General features: G+C 45.6%; 1 protein-coding gene across 6 annotated transcripts in view; it reads right to left on the bottom strand.

Moving 5' to 3' along the window:
- The window catches only part of robo1 (roundabout, axon guidance receptor, homolog 1 (Drosophila)), a 267,005-nt gene that overhangs the window by 41,259 nt on the left and 210,455 nt on the right, over window positions 1-15,291 (bottom strand). For 5 of the 6 annotated variants that reach the window (XM_028463842.1, XM_028463838.1, XM_028463840.1 and 2 more), the window contains 5 exons: window positions 13,044-13,052; window positions 12,101-12,225; window positions 10,826-10,997; window positions 4,010-4,215; window positions 435-516 (listed from right to left, as the gene is read on the bottom strand). In XM_028463842.1, coding sequence (XP_028319643.1) covers window positions 435-516; window positions 4,010-4,215; window positions 10,826-10,997; window positions 12,101-12,225; window positions 13,044-13,052 — 594 coding nt within the window. The remainder of the gene's footprint in view (window positions 1-434; window positions 517-4,009; window positions 4,216-10,825; window positions 10,998-12,100; window positions 12,226-13,043; window positions 13,053-15,291) is intronic. The other variant, XM_028463837.1, reaches the window with a different exon arrangement.

A 15,291-nucleotide genomic window follows, 5' to 3' on the forward strand; every position in this document is an offset into this window, starting at 1 on the left:
TATAACTGTATGCTTGTATAACGCCGCTTTCTGATTCTTGTATATATCTGTACTATATTTGTAAATTTGCATATTTGTATTATTATTTTTTATTTTATTTTGTCTACTGTAAGGTGTGCACTTGTATTTAATCATTATTTAATTATCAGTCTTTGAAATAATGATGTACTTTTTTTTCTTTCTTTGTTCAGTGTTTATTATTTTGATTCATAATATTTCTCGAGCGTCTGTGACATTTCTTGAGCGTCTGTGATAAATAAGGTACTTCTGATTCTGATAAATGCAATGGGACTAATAATTTGCATAGAAATATTTCAGTGTTGCGGTTTTCGGTCACGTTTTTTTTTTTTTTTCCCCATTTTCGGTCAAGGTTTTTATTTTGTTGCATCCCTAAATCGTAGAATATTCCAACGTTCAACTGAGTATTTCATTACCTTGGACTTCTAAATGGGCTTTCCATGAGGCCTCGCCACTGGGGGTTGAAGCGATGCACGAATAAGAGCCAGTATCACCAAGCTGCAGAAAATAAAGGGAAGACTTTGGTTATTGACATTCTGACAAAGTAGGCGGCAGCCATTGGTTGATCATCTCAAACTCATCTTCAGCGTAGGACAAACTGGAGAAGAGCAGCTGGAGTGGAATAATGGCAGACCACAGCTAGTCAAATAGAAAAAGATTTCAAAGGGATCACATTTTAATTGGAGACCTTTTTTCTTCATCTGCCACCGCCCAGATTAGCAAACAAGGAGAAAACGCTGCACAGCAGATGTGGCGAGTGTCAGTAATTAAGATAAATGGCTTAAACTTTAAATATCTCATACCTCACTCGATCTGCCTGTTGGGAAAGCTTGTGATCATAGGCACGCATAGCAAAAGATAACATTATTATAATATTATAATTGGACATATTACAGTTCAGAACCTTTCCTGAAATTCAACATGGAGCTCTGAACCTTTTATGTTTCCTGTTGCTGGTTTCCCAGTTATTAAAATAATTTGGGGGCGTTTTGATGTTCCTTCACAGTGCAGCAAATCCAAATATAAAAGTGAAGAAAACTTGACCTTACTTGAGATTTCTCGAGTTGGCTTCTGATTTTGGATCTAGACCAAGAACAAATCACTATTTCATGGCTCTGGGAACCCAAAAATTGTCCAACCTTGAAATAGGCTGACAAGTTTCTCTGTCATTCAGCTCGCTACCAAGCCAATAAACTACACACAATACATTAACCTGTCAGGAAAGTAAGGAATAAATGACATTTTCACATTGTTGCATTTCTTTATTTTTTTTCTATGTTTTTTCAGAACTGTCTCATTTGTCAGATGCAGTCAGACCATCTGAAAGACGGATAATTTGTTTTTTTGTTTTTATTGGTGAAACAGCATGCTGGGAAGTAAAAAAAAAAGAAAAGAAAATAACAAAACACCGTAAGCCTGTCATTGCCATCAAACCCTAAAATGTAAAATGTCTTATTTCAGATTAAAGCTAGATAAAGATGATCATTTCTAAAAGCCATTACATGTAAAAGATATTCATTAATGTGTCGCAAAATAAATGACAAGTTCATTAATGCAAAGCGCCCGCAGAGCTTGGATGCATCTCTGCTGCGTGTGCGCTGGCAGCCAAATCACACCACCATCACGTCACCACCAACACATGCCAACATTCATCAGAACACCACAAGCTGACATGAACCCTGACCCCGTGACGCCTCCATCTGGAGCCCACGTCAGCAGCACCCCCTGCTTGTCTTTCCCTATGATGAGTCTGCTCAGCTGCATCGCACGGAAGCGCGCAAACACACACGAGCTGGTGCACGACGACACAGGTAACCTGCTGTGTGCTCTGACTGACAGCAGCTACAGACTGTTCAACTTCACACAGTCTATTTCCAACCTGTAAAGGACTGACTGACAGCCTACTGAGGACCAGCTCCCAGCGGGAAAACAGGCTTTATATACCAAGCAGCAGAGGTTTGCAGCACATCAGGCATCAGATACAGGCCATTTGACATTAAAACAACCTCGCATTAAAAACTACATTCTGTAAATAGAAATACAAAGTGACGCACGCGCACGCACACACAGCGCCTGGGCATGTTGACCAGGTTGTGTTTTTTCAATAAAACCTAAAAAGAAAGTACTAACTTTGTGCATTTATTTGTTGTTCTAGGCATATACCTCAGTTAAGTTGCACTAAAGTCAAAGTTGGTTTAAAAGCCACAGGTAGACTGTGTTATTTTTTATTTTAAGTTGTTGGCACATGGCATGTTAATACAATGTGTGTAAATGTGTAAAATATGCCAATAAAATATATTTCATTCATAATGTTCTCATGAAGGTGTACACATTTACAGATTAGTTGTTTCTTAAGTCATATATTTAAAAACATTTTTTTCAATATTTATATACATTAATATCAGGATATATCGTATCGGGACCTATGTATCGGGATCAAATCGAATCGCCAGATGCCAGGCAAGACACAAACCTACGTGAAAGTAAATTACAATTGAATTTTTAATTACTGAGGTTTGATTAAAATCAATCACAATGACTGAGTTTTTAATAGCTAAGTCAATAAAATGTAACCTTCCTCTTGTGTTAGCTTTCTGTTAGCATCTCTTATTATAACGGGTCAGTTTTGAAGCATGTCTTCAATCAGCTGTAAAATCCACTGAAAAATATTATCTATCATCCAATTAGTTTTTCACCTCTTGGTTACCTTTTTTAGGCTTCCTCATCCATGAAAATATTGGTATTAATATTTTTGGTGTGGGTGTCTGAGCCTTTTTTCTGTCAGTATATCCCTAAATTTAAATAGTTTTTTAAACGGTAAAATGATCCTCAAGGGAACTGGCAGGTAGTGGGAAAAGTTGTGTTTAATTAAATAGGGAATGACAATTTTTATAGAAATGCGATGCCAATTACAATTACAAAGTCAATTATCTGAACTCAATTACAATTCAATAACGATTACAAGAGCGATAGATTTTTCAAATTACAATTACAATTAGAAATACGTTATAATTGTAATTAATCATCAATTGCGCAGGTACAATTATAATTGACCCCAACCCTGACACACACACACACACACACTATTGCAGTTAAAGGTGCAGTCCGTGTTGTTAGAAAGCTAGCATGATTTGAGCTAGCAAGACTTCCTCAAAGCTCCACCCAAAGTCACGCTCCACAATTTTGAAAATGTGTCTGATGTAAAAAAAAACCATGTTCCCCGCAGCAAAACAAATAATAATAACCATCCAATATTTTTTTGAACAGTGTCTCGTGATGAGTGAGAAGGAAAAGAAAGAGGGAGGGGGGGTGTGGGCAGGACAAAACATGAAGGCATCCGATTGGTTCTTTCCATCCGGACCAAATGACAGGGATTGGTCGGATTATTCCAGATGCTACTGAGGTCATATTATTTCCTCTTTCTGAATACATAATACAGTTTTTTTTGACCCCACATGGGGTTGCCTGATATTTAAATTGGGTCACCTGGAATGTTTTAAAAAATTATTATTATATTTTTTTTAATTATTATTCCTTTTCAAATTAAAACATAACACACAATGTTAAACAACTGTATTCTATACTTTCACTTTCTCACATATAAATGCAGTAAGAAAAAAAAAATGGAGTATAAAGAAAATAAGAAAGAGAAACATAAAAAGTATCTGACCTGGCACATCTGGTTACTTTTTGTACAATAATCTTGACTACTCTGCATTTGTTAAACAGTATAACAAACATGATCTAAGACTAATTCTAGAAAAAAAAATATTTGAAGTCACCAGACATTTGTGATATATAAATGGGGTCATGACATAACGTGTTAACTACTCTCAGAATGGAAGGACAATTTCACCCAGAATAATAAAAAGTCTCTCCGGACCAGATTGCAGACTTCATCTTTAACTCCAAATACCACAAATCAGTGCAGGACACTGGTCATGTTCACATGCATGTGGTGTTTGTTTGCAGATGTGTCCAGGTGTTTCACCTTTGCATAGCGGATCTGCAGCGCCCCCGTGTCCAGCTGTTTGACCCTGGAATCATGTGTTGACACCAGGAGACCATCCTTTCTCCACAGGATGGTAGGTGTGGGGTTACCAGATGTCACACAGTTGAGGACTACCGTACCGTCCACAGCCACCGTTTGATTGGTCGGGCCCTGTTTAATAACAGGGGGCGGGCGGTCTGAAACCACTAAAAGGGGGAGGAGAAAAAGGTAATTATGTAAAGACCTGGAAGGTGTTTGTGTGTTGTTGCAGGGTGAGAAAAAATCTAGACAATTACATCCAGCTTGTGGGAGAAAACACATAAAAGGTGGAAAATGTGAGAATGGGGCAATCAGCTAGTAGCATTGTTGAATGTAAAAAACAGCAAGGGAAGCAAGGGAGGAATTAGTTTCAATATAAAGAACTGGAAGCAATTTTCTAATCATTCGGCAGCAGGAGTTGAACACAGCCAAATGAAAAAGCACAATTAAAAATGAAACTGCCTTCCTTGGATACTGGCTTTCTCTGGCTCAACATCGACCAGACGCCTCACAGAATGCATCAGAACATTTAAAGCCAAAAAAACATTCCCAACCCATAACCCCCCCCGCCATAAAAACACCAAACAAGGGAGAGAAAAAAAAAGGCTAAAAAGCATCTAGCCAGAACAGACAACATTATTAGCATAAGGACATTCTCTCTCCTCCCAGCCTGCGAACTGAGCGTGCTCAACACACAGAGACACAAAGCAAACAATGACAAAATGAAAACGGAACATTTTAATACAAACCAAACAACAACAGAGGCCAGAGAAGATTTAGGACCAATGAATTATCCACTTTACTTTTTGTCTCATGTACCTCGTTCAATGTTTCTACCATTGGGTTGTCTGCCCCCCCCCCCCCCCCAAACATTATTACCATTCATTGCACTATTTTTTTTTTTTTTTTTTTTTTTTTTTTTTTTTTTTTTTTCTTTTTTTTTTTTTTTTCTTTTTTTTTTTTTTGTCTGCACATTCTGTCGAAGGTTAACACTACAAGAAGTGCAATCTTTTAACAGCAATGCATATTTTGTTATTGCAATTAAATAAATTTATTTATTTCATTGCATAATTGTGACCATCACCAGCCCTCCCTAGGGAAGGGTAAGAAATACTTTATTAAAGGGAGGATGTAAAAAAAGAGAGGGCAGTGTTACACCAAGGTGAGGGGTTGGAGAGGGGTGGGGAAGTTAACAGGGAAGAGGAATACAAGATAGGAAATGGAATGGGTGGGGAGTAGTCGATAGATTTCAAGTGATGCGATCTGAAATTGTGGTTGTGTATATTGTGCTTATTGTTGTGTTATCAAGCCAGTTTGGTGACCAGTGTGCGGCTTAGGAATAATGGTGGTGGCTGTGAGCAGAGGAAGAAGTGAGTGGAAATTCCATAGAACAGGTATTTGGGAACAACGTGTCTGTGGTTGAGCCCAGTATGAGTGTTATCCCACAGCCCAAGGCCAGTGCATCCATGACAAATGTATTTCCAAGAACCGCCACTGCAAAACCCACGAGCCGCCCCCGGGCCCCGGAAGCAGCCAGGCCAGCAGCAAGAGCGGGCAACCCGGGGGCCCCCGGCGACCACCACACGGCCAAGCAGCCCCCCGAACGCCCCCAAGATCCCAAACCGAGAGGCAACCATCGCCCCCCCCATACACACCCGAGAAAGCCCCAAGGAGCCAAGGACCCAGCGCACCACGCCACCAATCCAACCCACAACCCCCAGACCCCCCACCCCATCCCCCCCCACCCCCCCCCCACACCCCCGCGCCCAACCCCCCGAGGGGAGGGCCCAGAGAGCTCCCCGCCCGAGACCCCAGCGGAGGAGCCAAAGCCCACGCCCAGCAGACGACCAGAGCCACGCCGAACGGGCAGCCGGCGGGCACCCGCCGCCGGGCCCAGAGCCAGCAGGGACCCGACCCCAGGCCAGAGGGACCCGGAATGAACGCAGCACCAGGAGCAGCCCGCCCAGGGAGGACGACCACACCCCAAGCCGCATAAGGCACCAGGGGGCCGCCGGGAGTCTCCCCGTCGGCCCCCAGGCACCCCAACCTAGCCCCCCATGGCGCCCCAAATCACCTATTGTTGATGTCGCCCGCGCCACGGGCTTTAGTTTTTTTATTTATTTTTTTTTTTTTTTAAAAGCCAGGGCCCCCTCCAAGGGCCAAGCCAGACCGCCTTGTGCATCCCCAGCACCCTGCCGCACGGGGCACTGCCCAAGCAGGGGCCGTACCATTAGGTATGCAACGGCGCGGCACGCGGCACCCGCCCCGAAAGACCCCCGCCAGGACCGGCCCGGCCAGCCAGCCAATCACCCCGGGCCCCAGGAGCACCCCCCGGGACCAGGACCCCCCAAGGGCAAGTCCCCGGGCCAAGCCCCCCGGGACGCACCCCCCACCCCCGCCCAGGACCCGGCCACAGCCCAGCAGGACCGCACAGCCCCGGACAGCCCAAGGCCAGCAGCCCAGGGCCCGCCGCCCCCCGGGCAGCGCCAGCCACGGGGCAGCGCCACCCACCGGCCCGCGAGCAACCGGCGATCCCCACCGCGGGGACGGAGGCACCCCAAAGGCACACATCAAGTGCGGAACCGCAGCCCCGAGCCAAAGATGCCCCGGACCAACCCACCAGTCCGCAGATGGCAGGACAGACCCACCAGGCGGCCGACAGCAACCTCCACCACCGGAACAGCTAGCGCCGCCCCCCAGTAAACAGCATCGCTCCGAGGCACCTAGCAACCCCGCCCCAACCCCGGTGAGGACACCAGCACACCCCCAGCACACCCACCCCCCAAACCGGCGAGGCAGGCCGCCCCAGGCCCGCACACCGCGGGGCCCGCCCCCAAGGCCACCAGCCGACGAAACAAGCACCAAGCCTCACCCAAGGGGAGGAAGCGTCCCCGCGCTCCACCAGGCCGACACCGCCCGGAAAGACCCCGCAAGGAGAGACCCCAGCAAAGCCCCCCCGAGACCCACCGCCACGCCCGACCACACCATCCTGATGTATTTTCACTCTATGTAGTGGCCCAGCCACCAACAGAGGGGCCAGGCCCCCACCGGAGAGGCCCAAATATGTGAGCCAACCCACCACCCTGTTATGGTGCCTCTCCATTCCCCAATGGAGAGGCACTTCCCTATCCCCTGTGTGAGTGTGTGTGTTCAGTGAATGTATGGGGTGTAATTAAAAGAAGGGGGATGGAGGGGAGCGGTGCTCCCCATCCTACCTCTGTGGATATACGTGTATGTGGTGTAATAGGCCGGAGGGTGTAAGTGAGGGTACACCCTCCGGGGGGTGGCATGTTGAGGTGTGATTAAAATTGGAGGGATTAGTAGGGTAACTAGAGGTGGGAGTGCCGCCCCCACGCCACTACATAGTGACACAGGTGGCGGCCCCCTCCACCCCCAGTCCCACCATCCAGCCCCCCAAGGGTTGGGTATGGGTGTGTGGTGCATATTGTGAATGGGCCAGACCAGCTGGGAGTGAGGTGAAGTGTACATGTAGGAGGACTGTCCGGTGCGAGCCGGGCCCGTCCGCGTGGCGGGCCACGCGAGATGGTAGATGGTGCAGACGGGCAAGCGGCACTGTGGGCCCCGGAGCAGCAAAGCCGGAGACCCCCCCCACGGCACCCCCCAGACTGCGACGGCCCCGCGGAGCACAGCGGCACCCCCCACCCCCGGGCGCAGCCAGGCACCAACCCCGTCCCCCGGTGCCCCAGGGAGCGACCCCCGCCGCACGCCGGCCCAGAGCGACGCCCCCCCGCCGCCAAGGAGAGCGGCCGAGCAGGGGGGAGGCCCGTGCCCGCACCAGGGCCAGCACAGGCCCACCCGGCGCCACGACACAACACCCTCCACCGGAAGGCGGCCCCGGCCCCCCCGACGAAAGAGGACACCATCCACCGCCAAGCAGGGCCACCCCGCCAGCCACGGACCGGCAAGCCCGAGTACCGAAGCACCCCCAGCCCGGTACCGCCATCCCACACCAACGGCGCCAGAAGAGCCCCCCCCCCCCCACGGAGGGGACCCCCGACGACCCACGCACCGGCACGAGACACCCCCCCGACGCCAGCGCACCCCGGACGACAGCGGGCCCCAGGCCACCAGCCCCGCCCCACCCAAGGCTGCGCAGCGCCGCCACGAGCCGCGGCCGGTCCCCGGGCAGATGACAGGAGAGCACGCCCCCGGACACCCAGACCACGGATCCACCCCCGGGACACCCCCGCCCCGGAATGGCGCCCACGGCGCCCGGTGCGCCCAGCCAGCAGACCAGCCAATCCCGACGCGGATCCACCAGGCCAAGAGCCACGCGCCGCGCCCCCGCACACCCACCCAACACGACCCCCGGGGAGGCCCCATAGCACCCCCCACCCCACACCCCCAGCCGTACTGGCCACACCGGAGGGGGGCCCCGCCCGGCCCGTCACGCAAGCGACATCCCTGGCGAAGGCGCGCCCCAGGGAGCCAAGCCGAGGACCCGCAAGGGCCGACGGAGCAACCCACGGCCACACCCCGCCACCCAGCAACCCAGGAGGCAATCGCCGACCCCGGGCAGCAGCCACCCCCAAAGCCGCCCACACCCCGGATCCCCCCGGACCAGAGCCACGGACCCCACCACCCCAGGCCCCCCAACGGGACCACCCCCCAGCCAACCCATCCGGCACGGCACCGCCCGCCCCCCAGGCGGGAGCAACAGCCCCCCCACCAGCCCCCAGGCAAACGGGAGCCCCCAAGCCCAGCCCAACCGGATGGCGGGCGCAAGAGCAAAGGAGGAGGGGGGGGAGGACGAGACAGGGGGACAGGGAGCAAGGGGAAGGAGCGGCAGAGGAGCACGCAGGGCCCCAGCCCCAGAGGCCAACCAGATGCGCATGCAAGGGGCAACAGCGCCAAATCGAACAGCCCTGGGACCCTGTGAACACCCAGAAGGAATGCACACCCGCGCCGAGGCAGCCAGGCACTCCGGCAACCCTCCCCAGCCAACCCGGCCAGGACTACCCCAGAGGCCCAAGGGCGGCCCAGGCCTACAGTTGGACTAGTGCGTTAGTAAAAAGTGGTGCTGGCAGTCGCTTGCAGGCTAGATCATGAGGCTTTAAAAATTTAGATTTAATGCAATTAAATTCATTCATTCATTGCACTATTGATGACCAACGCTGTCTGCCTCTCTGATTCGCTGGTCCATTCAAGTCTAATTCTCAGGGAGCAGAAACCAAATAATACCCAAATGTTGGATAGTGATGATGAATGAGTGTGTGCATGTGTGTGTGTGTGTGTGTGTTGCTGCTTTGTCTTTGCTTCTGTGCAGTGGATGGTGCAAAACACTTTGAGCATGACCTGTAATTATCAGATCTGCCTGCAGAGAGGTGGTGTCCACAGGAGTGCCTGCTCACTTTAATACCAGTTATTATTATCCAGATGGTATGAATAAGCGAGAGATGGGCATTCAGAATAGAATATCAACACTGCTGCTCCTAACCCGCCTATTATCATTGGGGTCAATTTGACCCCATTTAATGTTTATCATTCAAAAAATATATTAGCTGACTTTATTTAACTATTTTGGCTTCATATTTCATGACTTTTCCTAATTTGATTGGTACATCTGATTAAGAATGAAATTATCATCATTTTCTTTCAATTTGCTGAACACATATTGCACGCATTGGTGTCAATTTGACCCCAAGCTGTTTTAGCTGAGTAAAACATGTCTATCCGTCAGCTCTTTCACAGTAAAAGTGACGTAGAGGAGAAACAGAGGACTTTATAATGAATATCACCAAATATGTTACTAAAATGAGATAAAAATAAGTAAATAATATGTTTATGAGAGGAAAGGGGGAGGGGTCAACAACATCAATCAATATGGTTCATTCTGTGAGAGTCATGAATGTGCATTCCAAATTATTATTTGAATGAAAGATGTTTAAGATACACTAACTCTAAAACTGAAAGTTTGACCTGATGGTGGCGCTGCAGTAAAGGTCATATCACCACCACAACCAATAGGGTTCATAATGTTGTGGTCATTATTGTTGTCAGTAAGTTTTAGAAGATTTGGATACAAACTATTCAAGATAAATTATTTCGAGTTTAAAAGTGTGGCCTGATGGTGGCGCTAGAGAATAGGTCAAGGGTTCATTTTAAATAAGTTATTTATGTATTCAAAAAATAAACAAAGTGACACAAAAACGTGGTCAACTGTTTTCTGAAAATAATTTTATAGAAGCAAATATCCCTGGGGTCAGATTGACCCCAAGGATACAACGTGTTAGTAATATTTGAGGATGACAGGAGGGTTAAATGAAGAAGAAGCTTTGAATCTGCTGTTCTGAACACTGTTGCTGTTAGAATGGTACATGTGAGTCCAGCGCTACTGAACCAGGCAGACAGGGATTTTGGTTCAGGAATTAATGAGTGGACCTGAGTCAGGCTTCACCACATAGCCACAGTATTCCAATGGCAGACAGCAAGAATCCATCCATGGCATACCAAAGGAGACATCAGCCAGAGAAAACCAAAATTCTGATGTGTAGTCTGGGTGCAAAGGCACCAGAGAGTCTCCACTTCTGACAGAAACGCATTGATCTGGCCAGACCAGAGCCCACAAACCTCAGTTCAGATATTAATATGCACCATGGCGTGACCACAGCATGAGAGATGAACATTATCGCCACAAGCGAAGTTGATTTGATGCACCAATATTCATCGACTCGTGTTCTCTCAGTCTTCCCAGTTCCCCTCCTAGGTTTTGTGTGTTTTTAAAGAGTGTGTTTTGTAGAACACGAGGGGGCTTACCATCGGTGACCTCGAGAAGAGCCTTAGTGATCACACTGCCAGCAATGTTCAGAGCCTGGCAACTGTAATAACCCATGTCTGAGCGTTCAGCGTCTGTGATGGTGAGGTCTCCGGTTTGAGACACAGAAAATCTGCTGGAGGGTTGAGGAGGTTGGTAGGAGAACAGCAGGTTCTGTTTGAGAGAAATCAAACAAACTTTACTGAGCAAAACCAATCACATCTTTTAATGCAATTTTATGACGGAAAAAAAAAAAAAAAAAAAATCAGTTTAAAACCATGTAATAAATTAATAAAACAAACAGATATCCACACTTATCTGGAACAGTAATCCTGATCATGGTACCATGATTATTCACACTTTATAGGATTTCTATCCCGATTAATAACCATAGAGTAGGTCCAGATGTATGGGGCCTTCCCCATTTTTTTTTTAAAAGTCACAATGAAATGTGCAGTCAGGATCTAGGTCAGATGAAAATTAGTGAAGAAATTGTGGTCCGAATCTGACATAACTGAGTAAAATGTCTGAATATGTATCAAAAATGTATGAATTTTTGACAGATTTTTTTATTAACAGACGAACAAATAAATAAATGCCAGTGAAAATATTAACTCCTTCACAGAGGCAATCAGCAAGGAAGTACACAAAATAACTTGAGCTGAACTAAATGTATCAAATCTAAAATAATAATAATAATAATATGATAAGGCAAAACACTGTGACCACCATGGTGTGTACTTTGCAAATCAACTATAACTTTCAAAACCAATGCTCCACTAGAACTCTGAAGCCCTATTTCAGAATCTGACAAAAAAGTAACAGCAGATCCTTAAAATTAAGAGGTAGGCTGTCCAAAAAGTTGACAAAATGGATTCACTTTTTTTTTTTATAGCGTAATTTATCCTTTTGCATGAGAAAGTTAAACCTCTCATCCAAGAAACTCCTTCAGTTCTGACTACCCATAATTGAGAGTCAGGACTAGTCAGTTTCAATAATGAAAAAACCTCCACGTGACTATATTTAACAAGACCTGGATGGATGAAAACTTTCATTGACATGGACATCGTTAAACGGGCCTACGGTACTTGCTCTGTGCTCAAAATTCTCATACTCTCGTCCCATGTCTGAAAGTTTTCATCAATGGGCCATTGATTTATCTACAGTTCTTCATTCAATCCCGTACACAGAACACTCCTGTAGCGTGTATTATCTGACCCATTGTGACAGAACCAACTTTAAACTTCCTTTTTTTTTTTTTTTTTTTAAATACATACCTGGCTGCCTTCACGCTGCCAAAAAATAGCTGGCTGTGGGTTTCCAGTGGCTTCACACTGAAAGGTGACGGTTCTGCCAACACCAACTACCTGGTTCCTTGGTCTCACCACGAATGCAGGAGGCACTGGAGGACAGCAACGAGAATGTTAAGCACTAAAAAAAAAAACATTATTATTATAATACAATCATTTTATAGATACTAGAATTCTGAACAGATGTCATGTGTGCATTGTGGGTAGGAAATACTTTACATAAGCTAGTCAAAAACAAAATGCAGACGTATTAGTATTGATGTAATAAATAGGAAAACAAGGGCCCCTCATTTGCATGGGCAAGGGCATGCACCGATACACATTTACATGGAAATAGGGAATAAATTCGAGCCATCTGTTCATTCCGACACCATCCAATGATGCAGGCTTTAACTAAGAGAGGGGAACCATTCATCTTAATGACAAGTTCTATCTTAGAAAACTACAGTGATGCTGCTCAATGTCATCCATGCAGACACTACTCTAAAGTCGCAAAGTGAGAAGACGACACTTTTTTGTTGTTGAGGTCGACGGGCCTCCCGAGTTTAAATACGCTTTGAATATTTTTCACACAAAGGGCCACATCCTGCATATAAATGGAAATCTTTAAAACTGTCATTTGAAATATAGTCTTTAGTTATCTATGAATAAGTCGGTGGTTTGCTAATGCAAGGAGACGGAGAAAAATCATAGAATGAAATGATGCAGCTTTACCTTCGGGGCCCCCAAGCTGAGCATATTTTTTACCCATTAATGTCCGTCTGTCACTGTTGCCCGTGACAACAGAAACATGAGTGCTGATTGGAGGGTGGAGAGGAGGTGATGGGTGGAGGATGGAGGGTGGGGGGTTGTGACAGCTTCCTGTGTCTGTCAGGTCGATGTACAGGTGACGGGTGACATTTCAACTTACCAGACTTGACTACAAAAGAAAACAAAAAGACAACAAAAGAGCCAACGATGAATACATAAATAAATAATAAATAGTGTGACACAAAAGAGGCGAGAGAAGGGAATTTAACACAGTGATGTACATGGATGGATAAAAACAACCAAAAACATGTTTTTTATCAGTCAGTGAATAAATGACATGGCACTTTCAACCCTTGACATGGACCCTAAGGACAGCAAAGGATAATTAATGCATGTAATGAAGTCACTTAGGCTATGTTTACACTGGAGGTCAATTCCTTTTTTTTTTTTTTGCCAATTTCTAATTTTTATTTCACATCTAAGTGAACAGTACAATTTAGATTCTTTCAAATTCGACCATGTAAAGCACATTGACTTGCCATGTGTATAAAATGCGCAATACAAATACATTTGCCTTGCCATATTGCCTACGCACGTAGAATCTCAGGACATCTTATGCCCATGCGAGTCACTTCAGTGTCACATTCAGTTCATACTCCAAACATAGAAGACGCATTTAATATGCAAATATAAACGAGCACACAAACAAAAAAAAAAATCAAATTTTTCAAAAATATCCAAATTGAGCATTAGGACCTGCAGTGTGAACAAAGCCTTAAACTCAACATTTAATTCAATAAAGTTTCATTGTTTGTTTTTTTAAACACATTTTATGAAAAGCAGGATAAAAAAATACCAAATGACAACAAAGGAGCACAAATGCATTGAACCACACAGGACAGATGCTTAATGTTCTGCAGCATTATACTTTGTTTATCTTCTCCCTCTCATTCCAGGTGTTGTGTGAAGGTGAACATCTTTGCACCCTTAATGAGTCTCAGAGCGTTCTGGGGGGAGAAGTAAGATCATCGCACCTCCAATGTTCGTCTGGATCGTAAAAACGCAAGGTGAATGTTAACTGTCACTCGCTGGTCATAAATCTCCCTTGGTCAATCACTCACCTTATCTAATCTGTCTGCTTCAATGGCTCCCTAGGAAACATAAATGCTGTCAGTCACAATAATGACCCTCCCCCCTTCCTTTGGTTGGCCTTTAAAATGCAGATAAGGCATACATCAAACACTCCCCAAAGAAGACGCTCTCCAATATCCACGTGTGTGAAGGGCTCCAGAACACAAAACCACTTCCACACCTCCATTCGTGTGTGCCTAAGCTTTTAATTTGGTAACCCTACCCCTCTCTCATGCTGCTGTGATCACAGATGTGGAATCGGAGGAAGTGGAGAGCCCTGAATCTGACCTGTCTTTATTCTTAAAGCACACACAGAGAGTCCTTACGAATAATCTGATCATAGCAGCTCACTACTGATACTGCTCGCAAACTAAATCCACCATAGTAATAAATAGTAAAACTGCCTCGGAGTTTGCTTAATATAATATACACATTTTTAAGTGCCATATATTACTACCTCAGTTGGTGTTTTTAGTGAAATGGTCCCAAACTTTACAGACTTTAGGTTGGTTCTTCTGTTGCGCAATTCTTCTTCACAATGTAAATGGCAGTTCATTTATGGTCCTGCCGCAAAAATAAAGCAGAAAAGGGGCCGCCGACCTGATTTTATCATGAGTTTATAACATTAAACGACACAAATGTTTGTAGTCAACATTATCAATTATGTTACTAAGACAGTCTATATATTTCATTCTATTTTTTCTTTTTGCCCCCCTGGCAAGAATCTCAAACCCTGCCTATGCTCAGCACAGCTAATAAAGTAGCAGCTAAAATATGAAATATTGATGATTTTTTAATGCATGAAAAGGTTTTTGGTATTTATCACAATAATTCACACACAACTGACAATACACTTCCTAGTATTCACACAGTAATGAAACCATTTCCAAATCTCCTTCCACAAACTTTGCATGGGTCATTAGCAAAGCCCCCCCCAGGGGCCTTCGCTCCCTTCAAGGTTTTTGGAAACATAAATCACAGCAAATGACAAACTTAACCATTAAAACAACACTTTTTTTTTGGTTAATATAACTTAAATGTCTTTCCTTTCATTTCAGACTCCCACTGAGAAGAGTTAATAAGTATATTCATATATAAAAGTTATCTAATCACACCAGTATCACATTAAAGTGTTTTAAGGAGTTTTTATGTTATTTTGAATCAATATCACTACTGTGCTCTTATATGGTTTAGATTAACAACTTCATAACTTTGTATGAGTATTTCTGCCCTTAATCGATTAAAAAATGAGGATATTTATAAGCCTTGAGGAAGTT

The sequence above is a fragment of the Gouania willdenowi genome, chromosome 13 (assembly GCF_900634775.1).
Source record: "Gouania willdenowi chromosome 13, fGouWil2.1, whole genome shotgun sequence".
NCBI classification, from domain to species: Eukaryota; Metazoa; Chordata; class Actinopteri; order Blenniiformes; family Gobiesocidae; genus Gouania; species Gouania willdenowi.